General features: G+C 37.0%; 1 protein-coding gene across 1 annotated transcript in view; it reads left to right on the top strand.

Annotated features, from left to right (window-relative positions):
• The first annotated feature begins 426 nt into the window (after window positions 1-426).
• Window positions 427-22,935, top strand: part of GC (GC vitamin D binding protein) — a 33,747-nt gene continuing 11,238 nt past the window's right edge. The window contains exons 1-8 of the mRNA XM_025435769.3: window positions 427-659; window positions 12,374-12,443; window positions 13,006-13,138; window positions 15,413-15,624; window positions 16,743-16,875; window positions 17,161-17,255; window positions 20,799-20,928; window positions 21,805-22,007. Of these exons, the coding sequence (XP_025291554.1) occupies window positions 602-659; window positions 12,374-12,443; window positions 13,006-13,138; window positions 15,413-15,624; window positions 16,743-16,875; window positions 17,161-17,255; window positions 20,799-20,928; window positions 21,805-22,007 (1,034 nt within the window). The 5' untranslated portion in view covers window positions 427-601. The remainder of the gene's footprint in view (window positions 660-12,373; window positions 12,444-13,005; window positions 13,139-15,412; window positions 15,625-16,742; window positions 16,876-17,160; window positions 17,256-20,798; window positions 20,929-21,804; window positions 22,008-22,935) is intronic.

Here is a 22,935-nt window from a genome sequence, read left to right as displayed (position 1 = left end):
GAGCCTGCTTCTCCCTCTGCGTGTGTCTCTGCCTCTCTGTCTCTCTCATGAATAAATAAATAAAATCTTTTTTAAAAAATTGGCTTCTCATGTCCCCACCACACTGCCTTAGAACTTAAATATATCTAATCTTCAGTATTTTAAGGTAATCCTTAATTTGAAGTAAATTTGAAGAAAGAAAAACAGAACAACAAAAACCTCCAGGTTTCCATTTATGTATGAGAAGGATACGGAGGATCCAAAGACACATAACCTTATAAGGGGAAAGGGAGGGAAATGTGCCAATTAATATATTAAGTCAATTTTAGTAAAAAGCAGCAGTGAGAAAAAAAAAATTCTATGTATTCCCTGACTCTTTTGCAGTTTGACAAAGTTAATGATTAATATCACTTACATTTTCCCCCAGGATGTCTATTTGCCTTGATTGATATTATTTTCTCTCTTGTGGGCCAAGGATGATGCCCTTGCTTTTGTGTAGAGATTAATAATTGATTAGTTCATAGTCAAGAATTTTAGTAAAAGGGAATTGGTTACTTTGAGCTGCTACTTTTTACTGGGTAACGTACAAGAGACGGGAGTTACAGAACTTGCCAGCAGAAAAATGAAGAGGATCCTGGTTTTTCTGTTTGCTGTAGCATTTGTGCATGCTCTAGAAAGAGGTAAGAGCTTCCTGTACTGTGATCATTTATAAGAGCTCTTAGTAGTCTGGATTTTCTAATATTGTTTTTAAAAGTTATATAAAAGATGAAGAACAGAGAGTTGTAAGCATCAAAGAGGCACTTATCTGAGCTCAAATGTGGCATATAGCATTGAATTGGAATGTGCAAGGAATCAAGAACCTCATAAAAGGAAAATCATAATTTTTCAATTATCCTTCCCTGCTTTTTTGAAAACCAAGATCTGGAGGGAATTGCTTGAAATTAGAAATTTTTTTGGTTGTCAAAAGATAATGCTAATGGAAGTTGTGGTCCATTACTGTGCATCGCCCCCACCCCCACCCCAGACTTCAAAGATTTATTATCTTTGAGAGAATAATATAACTTATCAATGATGCATGAAGTCAGCTAAGATCCTTGATCCTCTTCAAGGAATTCTGTGTACATGTAATATTTGAAAATGCATCATAGTTTCTGAAAGATCCCACATGAAAGAATTTAATAGATATGAAACATGACCATCAAGATAATTAAGCTATATATTTCATTAATATTTTTCAAATGGTGTCTTCATTTTGAACAATGTGTAAAAAACTTTTCAAATGTTACAAGCTAAAATATGTGAAACAACTTCATGAGAAGTTCCCAAGCTGCAAAATCCATAATCTGTTCCAATTTACCTTTCTAGCAAATTCTTCAATGCTTATAAGGAAATCTGCATTCATCTTGCTTTGGATAACAAACTTCCATCTAGGGATGTCAGTGAACAGCCTCACCCAAGTCACATGGTAATATCCATATCAGTAGCAGAAGGTGTACCCCAGAAATTGTCTCTTACTATGACATTAATTAGCTTATTGCTCTTCTTTTTTACATTAATTTTTCCTTGATCTTTTGTCATTCGAGTTATTTCAAATTTTAAGTTACTCACTTATAGATTCTTAAGCAAGCTAGGGTCCTTATATTAAACTATGAAGTCTGAGAAATAAATAAAATAAATTGTGTCCTTTTTAAGATCTCTGAATAAGCCAACTCCTAAGAAACCCTGAAAGCTTACTCCTTTGCCCAAGGCTTCCTTGGTGGAGATCTGGACCTGAAAAATTCTACTGAAATAGGTTCAGCTCAAAATCTTCCAAACACAGAAGATCTAGTAATGGCAAGGTCCTGGGATTATGTGTGGATGCCATAGCATGGGGCATGAGTCATTTTGAACTGCTGACTCAGTAAGTGTAAATTGGCTTCACCACCAAGGATTTTAAGTGTCCTCTGGAAAATAATATTCTGCACCCTCTTGACATCATTCAGGACTCTCTCAGCTTCTGATGAATTGAATGCTAAAAACTACAATTCAGCTTCCTTAAAGGTCTGAAACTTCACAATCAGCTTCAATCAGATTACTTAGGTGTCATAGATCATAGATCATAAATCTAGGAGTTTGGGTCGCAGTTCTTTCTGCCTATTATATATAGTTCTAGAGAGTGGACCAACAATCCACGGTATGTATCCAGAACATCTTTTTGAAAGTGTATTTCATTTAAGACTCATCTTGGAAAAGTTTCTGTGGCCAAACACATTTAAGAATGAAGCCATGCATTAGCCCTTCTTGGTGGGTTTAAGATCAATGTCTTTGTTATCCTAAAGGTTATTAGAAGTCATACAAGAAAGAAACGTTATTTAACCCAGTTTCCCAAACACATGGCTCTTTCCTAAAATGCTCAGAGCCCATGGAAGTGTTCTTTGGGAAACCTCAGGTTTAAGATGGATATTGCTATAGCTCGACATGAATATCGTCTCCAGTCATGCCAGTCCTCTCCCATCAAATGGCACTGGAGATTCAGTTCATAAGCCCTTGGTACATCTTGGAAGATAAGGGCTTTACCAAACATGCCAAATCTGGAAGGAGTCATAAGAAAATATCCACTTTAGCTATATCATGAGAGGCAAGCAGTCTGTGTGCACCAACTGCCTCTCCACTTAGTTTCTTTTCTCAGGACTCAAATCTAAAATGTCATCTTTCCCAGGAAAGCAGGAAGGCTGCTGACACAGCTACATGATTACTAAGGAAATAATACTACAGGAAATAAATCTCTGCATTTTATAGGAGTTATTGGCACTAAAAGGATATTATGAATATTTTCCTTTTTGCTTTAAGCATTGCATTCTCAGCATCCGTATTGTTACTCTGTAGGATATCAAATAGCAAGAAGAAAGTAAGTCCTTTGGGTTGGTGGGTAAGCTGCATTTTTCCTTCTCTCTCTCGCCTGTCAGCCCTAGACAATATGGGTTATCCCAAACTCACCAGTCACCACTGAATCACTGTTTCTCTTTTCTACAAGTTGCCCCTTCATTAGCAGCCATACTAAAAACAAATTGCCCTAAGTTTGATTTAGGAACATAGTTGTACAGAATGCAAGAGAAGTAGGTATCTTCTCTATTTTCACAGAGAGGTCTTTACATCCTCTCTACAAAATCTACATAACGGTTATTGAGGGAGTGACCTAGGATATGAGATCTACATGATGGAAAGACAGCCATGCAGAGATCTAGAAGAGTGTTTCAAGCTGACGGAACAGAGCTGCAAAAGTCCTATGAACAAGCATGGCTTGATTCAAGTTCACAAAGCATGGAGGGTAAAAGCACAAAAGAGGCTTAGCCAGGATGGAAAATGAGGAGCTGCTAAAGTTGCAGAGATAGCTGACTTCATCATCAAAGGCAATGTTAAGGTCCCTGTGACACTCCACCACTGTAACGTATAATGCCAGGGATGCACTCACCATCATGTGTATAGTATAGGCTAAGGATGCAGGCTTCTAAAGGTCATGAGATTAATCTAGGAGTAATAAATAAAGAATCTTTAAGAGGCATTGATTGCCCTTCTCCCTGGGTATTTATGGCCTCTTAAACTCTTTATTATGCCCAACTACCCCACTCTGTTTCCCCCACCACCACCACTCCGGTTCACCCTGCATCAGCCACAGACCCCTACACTATCCCACACACTACACTCTGCACCTAAGGGCCTTGCACTAGCCCCACCCCCAGCAGATCCCCCTAACATCCACATGGCTCCCTTCCTCATGTCCTTCATGTGTCTGCTCCAAGTTCATGTACAGAAGAGCCTTCCCTGATCAACGTTTCTCAAATAGCACTGACCACTTCATTTTTCTCTGTCCTCTCACCCTGCTTTATTTTTCTTTTCATCACCTTGCCTGGATCACCAGCTGTTCATATGTTTATCATAACAAATGTAAACCTAACCTAAGAACCTAAGCTCCATGAGATCAAGGAGTTTATTTTGTCCCTTGCTTGATTCCCCATTTTAGAATACTACTTTCCATGTAATATGCATTCAATGATGTTTTTGCATGTAAAATCACAAAATTAGGATTGTTAGAGTATCTATCTCAGAAGGTAGTTTTGAGTATTTAAGGAAAATTAAATTTCAACTACAACACCTAATAGACATCTTTCTTATAAACAGTAAACTATGTAATTATAAAGGTTTATAAAGTACCCACTGTGAAACACTGGTCTAAGAGTCTATGCACTGGATAAAAGACAATATTCACAATATGCCAGCATGTTCAAGATCTTTTGAATAGATTTTGTTCATCATTACAACACCCTGATCAACGCACTTTAAAAGTGAAAGAATCTGTAGGAGGGAAGATAAGTAGCTTATCCAAGGAAACCAAGCTAGTAAGTGGAAGATCAGAATTTTACAGAGATTAGTTAGGTTTACAAAGACAGTCCTCACCATCATGGCTTTGCTGCTGCTCAAGGGACAGATATCTGAACAATCTTTCAGTAATCTAAGAACAAAAGAGAAAACTAATACACTAGCACCAGTTTAGGGGGAGTTAAGTAAAATCCATGCTGCCTACTATGGTCATCTGAAACTGATCCAAACCGTAGCTCATCTGTACTGCACGATCTGGCTCTGTCTTCTAACTTCCCTATTCTAGGACCATCACCTTGGAATTGTTTATGATCAAACCCGTAGAGACTTCCTGGATTTTATTGTATTCATTTTTGCTATCTATCGCCAATCATTTCAATATTCTACCAATTTCATCCCTGAAATAGATCAGCCTTGTACAGAGCATTCTGCTATAGACAACCTCCTCAGAACCCCCTTTTGCCTCTCTCTTTTATCTCCTACATGTATCTAGTTCAAGGCCTGTGAACACTACCTCTCGTATCTACTTCATTCCCACACACTGTCCTTGTCCAAGCCCTTATTCCCCTTTACCTGACTATTGTAATGGCTTCCTAATCAAATCCCTATCTCCCATCTCTTCCCCAGTCAATTCATACTAAAATGCTAGATTATCAGGCTTTGTATTGTAACTGGAATCCAAAAAAAAATGAACTGCATAAAAGTCAGGATCACTATTGAGAGATTAATGAAATGAGGAATCCTGTAACTGCAAGTAGGATTCCATGGATCAGGCTGTCTGATACAAATCCACCCCAATTCTGGTCTCTGTTTAGAGCCACCTGCTGGTGACTTCAGGCTTAAATAGGAATATGTGGTAAGCAGAATAAAGGCCCTTCAAAAATGCCTTTATCCCAAAGCCCAGAACCTATGATTAGGGTAGGTTACACTGCAAAAGGGAATTAAGAAAAAAAGTTGCGAATCAGCTGACCTTCAAATAGAAAAATAATGCCAGGTTATCTGTGCAGGGTCAATGTAATCACCAGGTGCTTTAAGGTAGAAGAGAATCAGCACAGATTCAGAGGAAGGTATGACTGAGGAAAAAAGAGAGATGAAAAATTGCTGGCTTTGAAAATGGACCTAAAAAATGTAGGCCACTTCTTGAAGTTGGAAAAGGCAAGGAAACAGAGGATCTCCTTGAGCCTCCAGGAAGCACATAGTCCTAAGGACGCTTTGATTTTAGCCCAAAAGGAACTGTCAAACTACAAGAGAGTAAATTTGTATTGAGTAGACCACTGAATTTGTGGTAATTTGTTACAGTAGCAATAAAAGTCCAGTACAGTAGGCTTCTGAGTCCTGTGACATGTTGAGACTTCCCAGAGAAAAGGAGCACTGAGCCAAGACATCTCAGTGTTGACAGGCTACCGTTTTATTTGCCAGATCCAGTGAGAGCGGGCCAGGAGATGACTGGGGTGCATGTTAACTAATTTCCCTGCTCTCTGGGAGTTTTCTATTTTTACCTTCTCTCCCATATTCCTCTCACCAGAAAGTAATTTAACCTACCATCTGCCAGAAGGACTGGAGCAAATCACAGGATACCCATACCATGAGGTTATAGAGTATCCTGTATATCATTGGATTTTGCTATATGAAGTTGCTAACATGGAATGTTTATCACATTAGACAGGAGATGTGCAAAGCATTTTCACTTAGATTAACATATTTCATGAAACAACCTTATGAAAAAGGTAGTGCTGACCATCTTAAATCACAGATTAGTCTTCCTTGAATCCCTCTACAGTAATATATTTCAATAGATATCCCATTACCTAAAAAGTAAAACTTTGGCTACCAAGCATGTGTTAAAATCCATTATTTCAGTTTTCTTATTGGGCTACTCATTTTCCAAATAGGACTTGTGATTTTCGAACTTCAGATGTTTCTTCAAGTTGTTCTCTCCACTTAAAATTACTTCTCCCAATTCATTTACTTCTGTTAAAATCCTGCCCATTATTCATGCTCCACTTAAAGCAATAGTTTCTTTCATGAGGTTTTCTCAAAGCCCTCTTCCATTCTGAAGTTTTGGAATGCTTTGTTTCAATCTCCTCTATGGCAATGAGCACTGTGGATGTTATATGCTTATCTCTACTAATAGACTTCAATTTCTTAAATATTGATGGCTTCAGAGTCTTTTGCATGGCACCGTTTTATTCTTATATTGCTTTAAAAACTAAGCCTGGGGGCGCCAGGGTGGCTCAGTTGGTTAAAAGGTCTGCTTTCAGCTCAGGTCATGATCCAGACATCAGCATCCTGGGATAGAGCTCAGAGTCTGGCTCTGTGCCCAGCGGGGAACCTGCTTGAGCCTCTCCCTCTGCCCTTCCCCCTGCTCATGCTCCTTCTAATAAATAAAATCTTAAAAAACAAACAAACAAACAAACAAACCCTAAGTCCTGCAATGCATTCTAAATTTCTAAGTCAAGATGCAGAAGCTATCACCCTCACATATCCCAAAGGTGGGAGAAAGAAACTTGCTCGCTAATCTTCACCCCTGCAAAAGCATTTGTCAATAACAAGATGAACAAGGTGCCCAACCTGTGAAGGGAAGGGGAGGTGGAATGAGATGTATGGAGGAAGAATGCCTCCTTTAAGACTTTGGTGGGTGTAGCATTTATGTAGGTGACCACCTGCAGGGACCCAAGGTTGTTAAATTTGAATGAGTCTATGAGGTCATTCTCTACTGTAATTATAGTTTTTGGGCAACTGACCAAAACTGTCCACACATCTCCTTTTTTTGGTTTTTTTAATTTTCAAAGTCTAAACTGAAGCTTTATTCTTCTAATGGAATCCTAAGACGTAAATTTAATTTCCTCTAGATGGTTTAATCTATAGATGTCATGTAGAGTTCTAGGTTTAGTACTAAAAGGATTGAATTTCTATTGATTCAAAGCCAGAAGACTGCATACCTGCCTGCAATCATTATCAATATGAAAAACCACATTAATGCTTTGTGATGAGAAATGTCAGTAGAAAAGAGAATTTTTAAAAAGCCTGATAAATGAAATAAAGTATTAATTTGTCATTTCTCCATTGACAATGTTCCTAGTAATAAATCGGTAGTTTTCTTTAGCTTCAATAATTAGGGGAGCTTCCTAAATCAGTCCAGCAATGTGATATCAACATCTAGCCTGACCAGTTGGAATAGATACTACAAACCATAAAGTCAAACACACACACACACACACACACACACACACACCTCAAATATACTGACATATTCTGACAGATAAGTCTATCGATGCATAATAGAAATGAAAATGCCAAAGAAATGAAGTTACAAAATACTGAATGCCCAACGAAACACTGAAAACCAAGGATTCTCCAGAACAAAATAGGAAAATAGTAACACAATGCAATTTCTAGCATTCTGCAGAAGCATGTACTCAATTCAGTGTTATTTAGGGTACAGCCACCACTCCTGGTATATAAACAGCTTTTAGAGGAGATCAAAATTGTTTTAGAGAAATATTCTAACAGTAGTTAAAGCTTCAAAATATACTTTTTAACAAAGTTTGCAACAAGATGGTAGTATCTTATTATCTATCCCCACTAGATTGAACGTTCCATGAGGGCAGACATAGATCTATTTTGCTCTCCATTCTGTATTTAATACTGAACCTGGTACAGAGCAGGTCTTCAAAACGTATCTGTTGCATGTATGAATGTTGTTAGCGGTGTTGAGAGAGATGAAGTACACGAAGCAATAAAAATTTCCTGAAAATAAAGTTTTCAGAAGTCTTGAATTAGATACAACTTACCAGAATATTTCACAATACAGGTAGAAATGGGACAGGCTATTGCAAAAAGCAAAAATTCTGTTAATGAAATTTGTAAACATTTAGTGCTGAGGGGTCACTTGATGTGAACCTGATTTCACCAGAGTCACTGAGATTATGCCAATATTTACTGGGGTTGTATCAAAGTTCAGATTGTCTTCTTCATAAACACATGGAACATTAAAGAACAGACTGTCATTTACCATTCATTCGAGATAGGATTTAATTATATGAATCAAAGGGAGTTCAACTGGTATGAAAACATTTAGCAGTACTCCATGGAATAAGGAATCAATTTGTAATAATCACACTGCAAATTAACTTCAGTACTTGGTTTTTGGACCATGAGAAAATAATTAATGTATCTGCTTAGGTTTGTAATCTATAGATCTCTGTAGAGAAATAAGTTTAAAAAAATTAATCAGAAACATATTTTGAGTATTCCACCTGAAAGATACATAGTACAACAGCTTCCTCTACAGGTTATTTCTTTAAGAGACTTTTACCCTCATATTTTAACTCTAGACTTTCTCAGTGACTCTTTTGAGTTTCCTTCCTTGCTTCTGTCAACCCGAAGGCTGAATTTTCAGCAAAAATGATTCCCAAACCATTTTAAGTCATGTAGTTGATCGAGTTTCACCATTTTGCTGTTGTTATTTTGCATTCTAACTAAAGCAGTACCTAACACCTATGGATTCTAATGCATTTTAGTGCAAATACCAGTTGATTTAATTAAAGCTATTGAACAGGGGATAATCTGTGGTATCCAGTTATACTACGTTCACATATACTCCCATTCCCGTAACACAGTGAAGCTTCTTTTTTGGTGAAGTGAGAGAGCTGAATCTGGAAGGCTAGAAACAAAATATTTCTTTAAATGTTCATCATGAGTATACCATTTGAATATAGGCTCTCACTTTTCATGTTATTGAATGTTTGCAATCAAAGTAACAAAAATGACTTCTTTTTATAGGGAAACTTTGTTAAACAAAGTTAGCTTCTCTGCATTTAAAAGAGAAAAGTTATTATTGGGACTATTTTTTTGCAGTTTAAAACATAGTAAGCTGGGACACCTGTATGGCTCAGCAGTTGAGCATCTGCCTTTGGCTCAGGGCATGATCCTGGGGTCCCACAATCAAGTCCCACATCAGGTTTCCTGCATGGAGCCTGCTTCTCCCTCTGCCTGTGTCTATGCCTCTCTCTCTGTGTGTCTCTCATGAATAAATAATAAAATCTTTAAAAAAAATAAAATGCAGTAAGCTTTGGGCAGGGGGTGGGGCGGTGCAGGAAAGAGAAGAGATTCCATATAATTTCTTACTCTTTTTTTCCTACTTATTTGAGAGAGTGCATGCATGCATACAAGCAGGGGATAGGGGAGTACAGGGATGAGAAGCAGTTTCCCCAGTCGAGTGGGGAGCCCAACACGGGCCCAATCCCAGGACCCTGAGATCATGACCTGAGCTGAAAGCAGACACGTAGCCGACTGAGCCATCCAGGCACACCAATTTCTTACTATTTCTAAAAGGAATGATTTTGTAATCCTTTGGATGTGATCTTACAGATCATAAGGATACAATCTTGTACTAAATTCAGGAATCTTTAATACATATGGTTATTTAAATTACACTTGATTATTTCCAGGGCAAAACAAACTCACTTCCTAAAAAAACTGTTCATTGTTTATTAGTCATGGCTATAATAAAGTTCTCGTATGTTGAACTAAGATCTACCACTAGCTGTTTTTCTTAGCTCTACCTTAGGAACAACATAAAATAACTCTATGGACATCCTAATGGTACATCCTTCACTATAGGAGGACAGATCTCCCCTAATTTTTTCCTTCATGCCCTAATCGCCAGTCTCATTGAATACCATTAATGATTAATGGAAGTTTCTGGCATTATTTTGACCTTTTGAAACTGTGACAGTATCTGACCTTGTAAACTAGTCAATACATTCTAGAAGATGTACTAGATGTGAAGGTCCTCAGCTTTAACAGGTTCATTCCAAGTGGCTTTTCATATTCCATTGTTAATTTTATCAATCCTGCTGTCTTATCCTGATTTCCTAGATAATGTGAGATCTGAACGTAGTTTCTCTCCCACCCTTTAGGATTTTTTTTAAAGATTTATTTATTTATTTATTCACGAGAGACACAGACTGAGAGAAAAAGACAGGCAGAGGGAGAATCAGGCTCCTCGCAGGATCTGGATCCTGCATCCCGGGATCACGACCTGAGCCCGGCGCAGACGTCCAACTGCTAAGACACCCAGGCGTCCCTCCCACCCTTTAGGATTTTGATGGAATGTGTAAATGAGGGGCTCACTTACACAAACTGCTGTTTAGGAATGTCTTTGTCCCTCAATTCTGTGTCTTCCCACAGCAGTAAAATACTCTGAGCACTCTACCTGAAAGATATAGGTGCAGCAGCTTCCTCTACAGGGAGTTTTTGTCAGAAATCTAACACATCCTAAAGAGAACATTTTCAAAAAGTTAAAAAAAAAAATTTCCTCCCAGCCTATATCCAAGCAGTATCCCCTCCACTCCAAACCTTCAAAGACCACAATCTACCCTGGCTTCCTTATGTTCCTGCTTTCAGAGCTGTAACTGTGGGAGGTAAAGGCACCCTAAGAGGGGAAACGTCATGACAGAAGTTGCCATTTTATCACCTGAGATCGATTGCTTAATATTTAAAATCCAGGAAAAAAAAACACTTACTAATCCTGAACACACTTAGAAACTGGACCATTTATATGCTTCTTACATTTTTCCCCCAAAAGCTATATCATAAAATGTTGGAATGTTTCCTAGACTTATTGGTATAAATGATGAATCAGGAAATAACACCATGGACTGCTTCCATACCTCCACCCTATCGTATTATGTAATAGGTATGTTGAACGGGTGGGTCTTAAAGAACTTACCTCCTCCTGTGGGAACTAGCTCTTCCCAACCACTTGAATGGACCTAAGAGTAGGTTTAATGATTTTTCTGTTCACATAAAGAGGTCCTCTTGTCCTTTTGAACTTCAAAATAACTACCTTCTAATAGTCAGGGAATGTCTGGTTTGTTCAGTAGCCAAACGTGTAAGTTCCTTTGAAATTGAAGCTACTCCCCCCATATCAGTCCTGTTGACCATGGTGGCAATAAGAGACATGTACACTTTTCTTCTCTGCCTGTTCTCTCCTCCTTCCTCCCCTTCTCTAGACTGCTTTTACCTCTTCCAAGGTTACCACAGGCAAGGGAGAAGCTAGCAGGAGAGGTAAGCAGCATAATTTCTGGAATCTCTTACATTCAACCAACACCTTAAGATTTTAAGTTGTCTCCTCTGCACAGAGGTGTCCACTACTGGCAGCCCACTGCTCTCTAGTGCCTACCCCCACTCCCAAAATTAAGACAACTGCTGGCTGTCTTGCTCTCCTGCTTGATCTACATCAGGTCCGTAGGCCACAGCACAGCTTCTCACTCAAATTCCTCACCCTTTGTTGCCCCCAGGCCACTCCACCAGCCCTTCTCACCCTCTAATATTCTCTAGTCTGAATCAGACACTTGTCATTGTGCCCCAAACTCCAGAAGTCATCTATCAAGGCCTGAATGTTTTCCCTTAAGCCCTGCACCATGCCTGCAATGAAGGGAAGCACTCTCCACTCATTTCTCCAAACCCACTGCACAGGCAAATTACTTCTTGGAGAAAGTGGTCAAATTTTGATTTTTTTCCCCTCAGCTTAATTCCTCACATTCCTTGATAGAATTTGGAGATGGGTAATGGAGCAATACCAGCTCACATACCTCCTTAAAAGTCCTGCATTAGTGGAACTAGCTCTCCACTATGTACATATGTAGACAAACTCTCCATTTATTTATTTATTTTGGTTCTTTTCAATGCCTTTGGTGAAATGAAGACAAAGAAAGAATAAAAAGTTCCATTTTAGCATTACTGTAAAGAAGGGACCTAAGAGAATGCTTGTCATTATCAATAGGTTCTGATACCATTTGACTTAACTGCTTTTATTCAGTATTAGTGCATTTGTTCTGCTGTCCATTATAATTTATAGCAGACCACAAAATTGATCTGTAAGAAAACAGCTAGAAAGGCCCCCCAAAATGAAATTGTATATAGAGAAAAATGCTACTTTCACCTTGGGTGAATCATGTAGAAGATGTACACATAATGCCACATTCATTAAAAAGGAAAAGATATAGATTTTTCTATTTCTGGTTCATAGGCCGAGATTATGAGAAGGAAAAAGTTTGCAAGGAACTTGCCAATCTGGGAAAAGATGACTTCACATCTTTGTAAGTATGAGGTATTCCCTGACTCTCTTGAGTGAAATGTGAATGAAGCCATGTGTGAGGGAACTTCAATTCAGCATGCTGAACCATTCTCTGAACATTTTAAAAAGATAGAACCCAACGTGGCCACAGATGTCAGGCCAGTGGAGGACATCCAAAGATTCCAGTTGATTATTGTTACTAGGGTCTGAGAATTTGTTAGCAGTAAGTTTATTAATAGAGTTAAGGGAATAAGCATAGTTTTCCAGTGTAAATTAGAATGCAAAGAGTATATAGAAGGACCATGGCAAAAAAAGATAAGAAGATACAGAACAGGTCTATGGGGGAGGCTCAAAGAGAGGAAAGAACAGGAGGCTGCTCAGATAAAACCCCCAAATCCAACTTCCATTTTACAAGGGAAGTTTGTCTGGAAAAAAACCCCAAGTTTTAAAAGTCAAACTCATGTTCTTTTCATTAAAGAAGGTATACAATATGCTTGTTAAACACTGAACAAATATTTCATGTTTAAAAAAGTACAAATGTGAAATTTTTTAAAATTCTAAATATATTGACTTATTTTCCTCAGATCAATGGTCTTATATAGCAGAAAGTTTCCCAGTAGCACATTTGAACAGATCAGTCACCTCGTGAACGAAGTTGTCTCCTTGACAGAAACTTGCTGTGCTGAAGGGGCCGACCCGGACTGCTATGACCACAGGGTAGGTTTATGTGCTTGCCCATGCCCATGGTGGCCCAGAGAAGAAGCCAAGAAAGACCCATTATGACCCATCTTGGAGAAATCTTAGACAGCAACTCCATCTACTTCAACTTTGGGATACTTAGAAAACCTGTTCCTCCCAGATCCCAGGCTTATTCTAGTAAAATTAATTAGTTTTGCCCATCAGTCCTACAAGGTTCAAATGAGAAAACTCGGACATATATTAATTCATGAACCTCTTGTAATAATATATTCTGTGTGTCTTAAAAGCCTACCCATAACCATACATTTATCATGTTAAGACTGATACCAACTGCCCCAGAATAATTTAGTGTTGGCCTCAGATTATTTGGGGGTTCAAAAGTTGCTTTACATGCTCTCTCTCTCTCTCACATACACACACACACACACACACCCTAGGTTCTCCCTTGAAGTATAAAAGCAGAAGTTAAAATGCCGAAGTGACAGGGTTTCAAAAAGTAAACAGGAGCTGGAAAAGGTGAAACCACAGGTATTTCTAGCAATTTCCTAATGCAGTCATGAGGCCTCATGCAAAGTACATTTAGATGCATCTTGATAAAGACCTTCACAGACAACTATCTTCTTGCTCAAGCCTGTAGAAACCATGCTTCAAAGACCTGATTAGAATATATTCTACACAATGATGATTCTTACCCATTAATTGTTTTATCTGGCCCTTACGTATCTTCTAAAGAATTTTAATCATTTTCTTCCACCACCAGTTCCATAAAACCCAAAATTTATTTCAACTTGACCTTCTGCCCTACCTTAAAATAAACTCCCAATCGTGATCACTAATACATTTTTATTTATATTTCATGTATTTGCTAAGTGATCCCTTTAAAAAAAGATTTTATTTATTTATTCATGAAAGACACAGAGAGGCAGAGACACAGGCAATGGGAGAAGCAGGCTCCCTGTGGGGAACCTGATGCAGGACTCAATTCTAGGACCCCGAGATCATGACCTGAGCCAAAGAGATGCTCAACCACTGAGCCACCCTGGTGTCCCTGATCCCTTGACCAGAGATAAGCTCCACATTAGTAGAGACAGATGATAAAACAGAGATGGCACTTTTTTTCAAAGCACCTTCCTCTTTCTCCTGTTTGTTCAAAGCATTTTTAAAAATATGTTGAATCTTTTCAAACTTTTTTTTTTTTTTTGGAAAGACAGTAATAAAGAAAAAAAAAAACAGGTTTGCCAGGGAAAGAAATGGAAAAGGAATTCACTGACTAAAGAGATAAGGATAAAAAGAGTTCCTAAGAATTCCTAAAGTTCGGAGAGTCTGATGGAAAGTAGGTGTAGGAGAGAAGGAGAGGTTTACTTTTGGTTTACATAACTATTTCATCATGTCGCTTTCCTTCATTTATAAGAAAGATCCGTAGAAGTTGTGTTTTTAGAAGATGACAAACTTACAAGTGTAAGGATATCAAGGCACTTTTCCCCAAGTATATCCCAAGATAGGTTTTCATATGGGAAGGATTTCAATTCTACATTTATTCCAAATATCAGATCTTTTCCAATAATAACATTTTGCCGCTGCAGTTGCTTTGGTGGTGTCCTTACCATGGGCTTAGTCGGCCCAAGTGTTATCCGTGTGCCAGTGTGGAGGCAGTACATTCAGTTGCCCCAGTGGTTTTCAACCTATGCTGCACATCAGAATAAATACCAAGGCTTTGGGAAACAGATCCTTGGGCCTCCCCTTTGACTTAATGAATCAGAATTTCTGCGTTGTACAGCCCAGGCACCGAATTTCATATACTCTGATTCTGATGCAAAAGCAGACTGTAGAATGACTGGGTAAAAAAATACAAACAAATGTAGAAGACTAAAGCTGTCAAGAATTAAGTCTGCTCATTTAATAAAAGGAGATGCTCCTTCTCCCTGGGTTATTTGCAGCAGAAAGCAGGTGGATATCAGAATTAGCAGTGGAGCTTTTTCAAATGACCTCACTTAATATCTCCCTAGAGAAACATGGAGAAGGATAAAACCTCCAGTGGCTACAAACACAGTCCACACTTGTTAATGAAGGTTCTGTTTTTGTCTGAGTCATTTATTAACATAAGACCTTGCATTTGCCTATAACTATTACAAATTGTCATGTTGATAAGTCACCCGATGGAGCTTTTGGCACAGACAGTTCATTACTAATGAGAATTTTTAAATTTAAGACTAAGATGTCATATTGAATAGAGAACTACAAGCCTGGAAACTTCCATATAGGAGTTGACTTGTTTTTCTTCTCTTATTCTAGACCTCAGCATTGTCTGCCAGGTCCTGTGAAAAGGACTCTCCATTCCCAGTACACCCAGGAACTGCTGAGTGCTGTACCAGAGAGGGCCTTGAACGCAAACTCTGTATGGCTGCCCTGAAGCACCAGCCACAAGAATTTCCTACCTATGTAGAGCCAACAAATGATGAAATATGTGAGGCATTCAGGAAAGATCCCAAAGACTTTGCTGAGAAGTAAGCTGCTTGTATCCTAAGTAAAACTTCAAGGCAAAAAAATATCAGAAGTGTGTTGAATCTAATGCCCTACTCTATACAAACACCTCTTCTACAGCAACCTGGACAATTTTCAATAAGAACTTGACTCTTACCTAAGATTTCTCATCTCAGCCAGTGCTGGTTATTGTAAATACCTTTCTCAGATAGAAATGAAGTCAACTTTCTAAAAGTCCCAAACTTAGTTCTATTGTCTGAAACAGAATCACTTAGATTCCCTGTCTATGTGACATTTTCAAATATTTGACAGCTATTGTGATTCCTCTTATGCTAGGGATCCCTTATGCATACTGCATCAGATAGATTTTTTCCACATTTTTGTTAGTTTTTGTGATCTTTCAAGACTAATATAAGAATATATAATCTGGCTCCTCATGAATGTTAAACAATGAGATGGTCAAAATTACATGTTCACTTATGTGGTATCATAGGCCACGTTGACAACTGTTTCTAGGGATGTAGGAATAAAAAAACTTAAGCTTTGGTGAACACTAAGCATTTAAAATGTGCACAGCAATACAATTCTATTTATGATAATGACAAATACATATACAAAAGTCAAATTCAATGTCACTCAAATTGGCTTTGGAAGGTTGAAGTTAAGGTCATGATTTTATAAAAATTCGTTGGCTTTCTCATCCCTGAGAAAATTTTCAGAGGTTTTGCCCAAGATTTCAGAGTCTCCTATAGACCCTTAAGGGCTTATGCTCCTAAAAATTAAAAATTTCAGCAAATAAGCAAGTGTATACGTAGCAATTGTCAAGAATAGTAAACTGGGATAGATAATGAAACGTAAATGTGTTTTATTTTAACTCGTTCAATCAACACTAATAAGCAATTACCATGAGCCAGTAAAGAGACAAATAGCCCCTCCTCTCAATTAATCCGTATGGAAATTTAAGACATTACTTTAATGAAAATACTGATTAAAAGTGACTACTATTTTGCCAATTCTTTAAATCCTGAGCACCTTTTATAGAACTAACATAATGCATCCTTTTTTCATCAATGTGCTTATTAAAAAACTAGATTCTGCTTCCCACAAATGTTTTGACCAATCCTGTTTTCCCTCCCAACAGATTTATGTATGAATATTCCATTAATTATGGACAAGCCCCTCTATCACTCTTAGTCGGTTATACCAAGAGTTATCTCTCTATGGTAGGGTCCTGCTGTACCTCATCAAGTCCAACAGCTTGCTTTTTGAAAGAGGTAGGTATCACTTTATTATGCAGTTATATTTTATTTTTTTTTCTTCTACTAACGCCATCCAATTTAAATAAGGAAGTTCAGATTCTGGAATCAGTAAAACTTTCTAAAATGCCTCCTTTACATTGTATCCATTGGAAAAATAAACCTAACTACCTCTAGGAAAGGAATATTAGTAAGTTTCTTTTGTCAGAATTCAGTTTTGTAGTAATAAAAAATAATTTCTTGTTGCCATTCCTGAACACTGCTTGGCCATCTAATAATAGGATTCTCTCACTTATTTCCTAGAGACTCCAGATGAAACACTTATCACTTCTCACCACTATGTCAAATAGAATTTGTTCACAATATGCTGCTTATGGGAAGGAGAAATCAAGACTCAGGTAAAGATCAAGCACCATCAGTATGTTTAGCTGTTTGCTTCTACACTATCCATAATATTAGGATTCTCTAAGAAAATATTTTTAATAGAATATATACACTATTGTCTTATACTCCTATAATTCTCAAAAATACAGTCCAGTTCTTTTATCTACATTAAATATGGATAAAGAACACAGCTATGTTGTAAAACATGAGATTTGTTTTTAATCAACCTTTTCCACATATTCATGGGAAAACTGGTATATCACCAGAAATTGTTTCCTCAGTATTTATTTAAAAATCACTTTTTTGTTCATCTGTTATTTCCTTTGCCTATTTTTTCCTTGAGATCAGATTTCCTGAATTCTTGTTACATGAAGCTTTGTTCTATATATAACGTGTATCTCTTAAGCTTAGTGAATGTATTCTAATTACTGACTTTATTTGTAACCTTCACTGTGATTTTTGTGGGCTACAGTTAACACCATATTTTAATTTTGACAGTTTCTATGTTAACACTTATCTCAGACTTCTGGGGTTTGCAGATTTATCTTTTCAGTCTCTACAGTCTCTAATTCTTCTTACTTTGATCTGCAAGCTTTTTTTTCCTCTAATGGCAATGAAAAGACAAACAAACAAATCTATTTTGTGCTGGCATCAGATCCTAAGGTTCTCTAATGTTAAGAGGAACTACTTTCATGAGTCCTTTAAAAACATCTTCCAATAGATATACTCAAACACTAAAATAGCATTTTCTTTAAACCTTCCCTTTAGTTTTCCTTTTGCATTAAGATAGTGTTTTTGGCAAGTAGAACATAAGGATTTGTAATATAAAACCACCTATAAAATATATAACTAATTTAATCATTAATTTATACTTGCATTAGCGTGGGAATTTATCTCAGGTAAGTAGCATTGAATGTGAACAAAGATTTAGCTAATATATTGCTGCACCATTTCTTTTTTAAATATGAAAAAATTAGAGTCTTCTGAAATTTCCCTACAATGGAGAACACTCATATTACAGTATATCTATATGAGAATGCCATATGGTTTGTTATAATTCTACTGTAAAAAGATGTAGAATGAAAAATATAAAATATTGGTGAAAGAAACTAAAGAAGATACAAGTAAATGTAAAGACACTCTGTGCTCTTTGAATGGAATAATATTGTTAAAATGTTCATACTATTCAAAGCAAACTGCAGATCTAGTACAATCCCTATCGATATCACAATGGCATTTCTTGCAGCAATATTAAAAACAAAAGCATCCTAAAATTCATATAGAATGTCAAGGGACTCTATGTAGCCTTAACAATCTTGGAAAAGAAGTTGGAGGCCTCACATTTTAGGATTTCAAAATATACTACATGGCAGTAGTAAGATGCTATGGTACTGGCATTAAAAAAATAGAGAGAGATTAATGGAACAGAGAGCTCAGAAATACACTCTTACATATTTGGCCAAATGAATTTCAATGGGGGTGCTGGGCTACACACTGGAAAAAGGATGGTCTCTTCAACAAATGGTGCTGGGAAAATTGGATATCCACATGCTAAAGAAGGAAATTGAACCCTTACCTTATACATATACTAAAATTCAAAATGTATTAAATCGAAACATAAGGTCTAAGACTATAAAACTCTTAGATGAAAGAGAAAGCTTCAGAACATTATACTTGGTGATGCTTTCTTAGAAATGACCTACACAACAAAAGCAAAAATAGACAAATGGAACTACAAACAAACTTCTGTGTGTAAAAAGACAACCTACAGAATGAGAAAATATTTACAAGTATATCTAATAAGGGTTTAATGTCCAGAATATAAGGAACTTCCATAACTCAATAAGAAAGTATTCAATTTTTTTCAATCAAGTTGTTTAAACAATTCTCTTCGAGATATATAAATGGCCGATAAGCATATGGAAAGATGTTCACCATTAGTAATCATAAAATAAAGGCAAGTCAAAACCACAATGAGATGTCACCTCACACTCATTAAGATGGCTACTACCAAAACAGAAAATGAATGTTGGCAAGAATGTGAAGAAATTGAAGTTCTCGTGCGCTATTAATGGGAATGCAAAATGGTGCAGCCAGTATGGAGGTTCCTCAAAAATTTAAAAATAGAATCCCACCTTTGCATTCGAAGTAGAATCTCAAAGATATTTTCATACGCATGCTCATTGCAGCATTACTTACAATAGCCAAGAGATAGAAGAAACTCAAATGTCTACCAATAAATAAAGCAAATGCGGTATATACATACATTGGAATAATATGCAACCTTGAAAAAAGCCTGTCACATGCTACAACATGGATGAATGCTAAGACATTATGCTAAGCAAAATAAGCAGTACCAGGAGGACAAATACTATATGATTCCCCTTAGATGTAATATCTAAAGTAGTAAAAAGGTGGTTGCCAAAAGACTGAGGTGGATGCTGTCAGTGTTTAATGGATATACAGTTTCAGTTTAGCAAGATGGAAAGATTCCAGAAATCTGTTATATTTACAGATACTTATTTATAGTAAAAATTAACATTACCAAGCTACATACTTTAAAAGGTAAGATGGCAAAGTAAATTTTTTGTCACAATTTAAAAATAATACTTAATATAGAAAATATCCCTGATATATTAAGTGAAAAAGACAAATGTATAAATAGTATAGCAGAGTATACATAATCCCTTATGAAATACTTAATACTTGATAAACCTTAGAAAATTCTTCAAGGTTATACACCAAAATACCAACATTTATTATTCTGTGATCTAGGGTCATAGGTCTTATTCCTTTTTGTTTTATCTTTAGTTTCTAAATGAATTTATAAACCATTTAAAAAAATTATTTATTCATGAGAGACACACAGACACAGGCAGAGGGAGAAGCAGGCTCCATGCAGGGAGCCTGATGTGGGACTCAATCCTGAGACATCCAGGATCACGCCCTAGGCCGAAGGCAGATGCTCAACCGCTGAGCCACCGAGGTGTCCCATAAACCATTTTTAAAAGTACAGTGAAAGGCCACAAAAAAAAAGGATATTGGCCTTATGAATAGGGATGTTAGTACTTTATTGCTCTTTTAGACCTAAATTTTTTTTTAAGATTTTATTTATTTATTCATGAGAGACACAGAGAAAGAGACAGAGGCAGAGACATAGGCAGAGAGAAGCAGGCTCCATCGAGGGAGCCTGATGTGAGACTCTACCCGGGAAGTCCAGGACCACCCCCTGGGCCAAAGGCAGGCACTAAACCGCTGAGCCATCCAGGGATCCCCCTGTATCTAACATTTTAAAGGTATATTTCAAGTAGGTAGGTCTTGCATAAAAAAAAAAAAAAAAGCTACATATCAGTACAAAAAATAGGAAATGATTCCTTGGGGATGATTGAATTTTGAATAGTGGCTCTAGCACATAGGATCCATCACATAGCAGATGTGTTCCATGCAGCTATTGAGGACAGAGTTGAAATTACGGTATTATTCTTCCAGACTGTATGTTCATAATAAGACCCAAAAAACAATATTAGCCACCTAACAATTCATTTTTAACTACTTAGCCATCTCATAAAATTAGCACAGAAAGTGCCAACTGCTGAGCTGGAGGATGTTTTGCCACTAGCTGAAGAGATCAACACAGTTCTCTCCAAGTGCTGTGAGTCTACCTCTGAGGACTGCATGGCCAAGGAGGTAAGAGAATCCTCATCATGTGCCATGCACTAAGAATCCCATGTTGCTATGGGATCTATGTTGCTTCTTCATACATCATCTCAGTGAATCATCATGCAATTTAAGTGTATTGTTAACTCTATTAATAAGGAAACAAGATTAACAAGGATGAATAATTTGAAGTCTTACAACTATTAAATGGCCAAGTCCACACTTGAAGACAAGATTATCTAACTCCCCTGACCTTATTTTACCTGCACAGCCCAATACAGGTTAATCATAATTAAATTTATTTAACTTCTTAAACTTGATAAACTTCGATTCCTTGGTAACACTAGCCACATTTTAAAAAAAGATTAAGTTTATTTAGTAATCTCTACACCCAACATGGAGCTAGAACTCACAACCCTGATATCAAGAGCCACATGATCTACCAACTGAGCCAGCCAGACACACCACTAGCCACATTTCAAATGCTCAATAGTATTGAACAGTATAGATACAGATCATTTCATCACAAAGTTCTATTGAACAATATTGCAACCAATATATTATTGGAAGATTGGAAGCTGTTCATGTTTATACCTGTGATGACTCGATCATTTTCTTCACCATTTTTTCAATTACACAATCCTTTTAAGTGGATATGAATTTGAATAGTTGCTTTAATAAAGGTTACTCCAAGTCTGTAGATCTCTTTAGAAACAGATATGTCATATTGCTTGGTCTTTTTCCACTAAGAAAACATGTCTGTGTTAATAGGTGTTTTTCAAGAACCTTACTTATAACCTTTCATATATACCATGCCAGGGCTTATAAGCCTACCTAAGCTTTTCTTATTTTTAATTAGGCCAACCAGGAAACTAACAATGCACAAACTCACAATTGCTTTTATAGCTACCTGAATACACAGTAAAAATCTGTGATAACTTATCCACAAAGAATTCTAAGTTCAAGGACTGTTGTCAAGAAAAAACGCCCATGGACATTTTTGTGTGCGCTTACTTCATGCCAGCTGCTCCAACACCTGAGCTGCCAGCCATTGAGTTGCCTGCAAATGCGGATGTATGTGATAAAGGAAACACCAAAGCCATAGATCAGTAAGTAGAGTTGACCAGAGTAAATTTTTTTCTTGACAGTATTGACATTCACTAGCATTAGATGACAAAGAAATTAAATGAGAAGAAATGGTAAACCTCTATCTGTTTTCATCCAACTAAGAACTAAAAATAAACCATATGTTTGTTTATGCCATGAGCTGCATAAGGTCTGAGTATATGCATATTCAGGGCATAGAAATATTTCACAAATAAGTTGGATTAACAGGTCAGAAAATTACCAATATTAGAATAATTTAGATTAACTTTAGACTGATTTATAGTTGACTGAATATTTTTATAAATGCATAGAGAGCAATGGAATAAGATAATGGAAGGATTTACAGATCTACTTACACAGAAAAGCCACTTGAGGTGCCTACTTGAAGCTTTATGTAGGGTTCATTGTATTATAGTTACATAAAAGTTAGTTCCATATGCATTTGAAATAGATATGTTTATATAGAATATATACATACGTGTATATATAGTACACACAGAGCTTTAATACAGTATTAACTAGTCAGAATAGCTCCAAAGCTACTACTAACGATTTGCATTTCATTGAGAATATAAATCCAAAACCTGTTGATTTGGAGTCAGTTTTACCTAAATCTTTTATTTTTTATTTTTTTTAAAGATTTTATTTATTCATGAGACACACAGGGAGAGAGAGGCAGAGACTATAGGCAGAGGGAGAAGCTGGTTCCCTGTGGGGAGCCTGATGTGGGACTCGAACCTGGGATCATGCCCTGAGCCAAAGGCAGATGCTCAACCACTGAGCCATCCAAGTCATCCCTAAATCATTTATTTTTCATTAGGATGCAGAAGCCAGGTGGTCAACCTTTAAAATAGACGTCAGATTTCTAGTATGACACACAAACACAAATCTACTCATGTCAAAGAGTATTCTCTCCTTTTCCCCTTGTGC

This window comes from Canis lupus, chromosome 13, assembly GCF_003254725.2.
Source record: "Canis lupus dingo isolate Sandy chromosome 13, ASM325472v2, whole genome shotgun sequence".
Taxonomy (NCBI): Eukaryota; Metazoa; Chordata; class Mammalia; order Carnivora; family Canidae; genus Canis; species Canis lupus.
The sequence above is the reverse complement of the archived record's forward strand: the minus strand, read 5'-3'. Positions and strand labels throughout refer to the sequence as shown.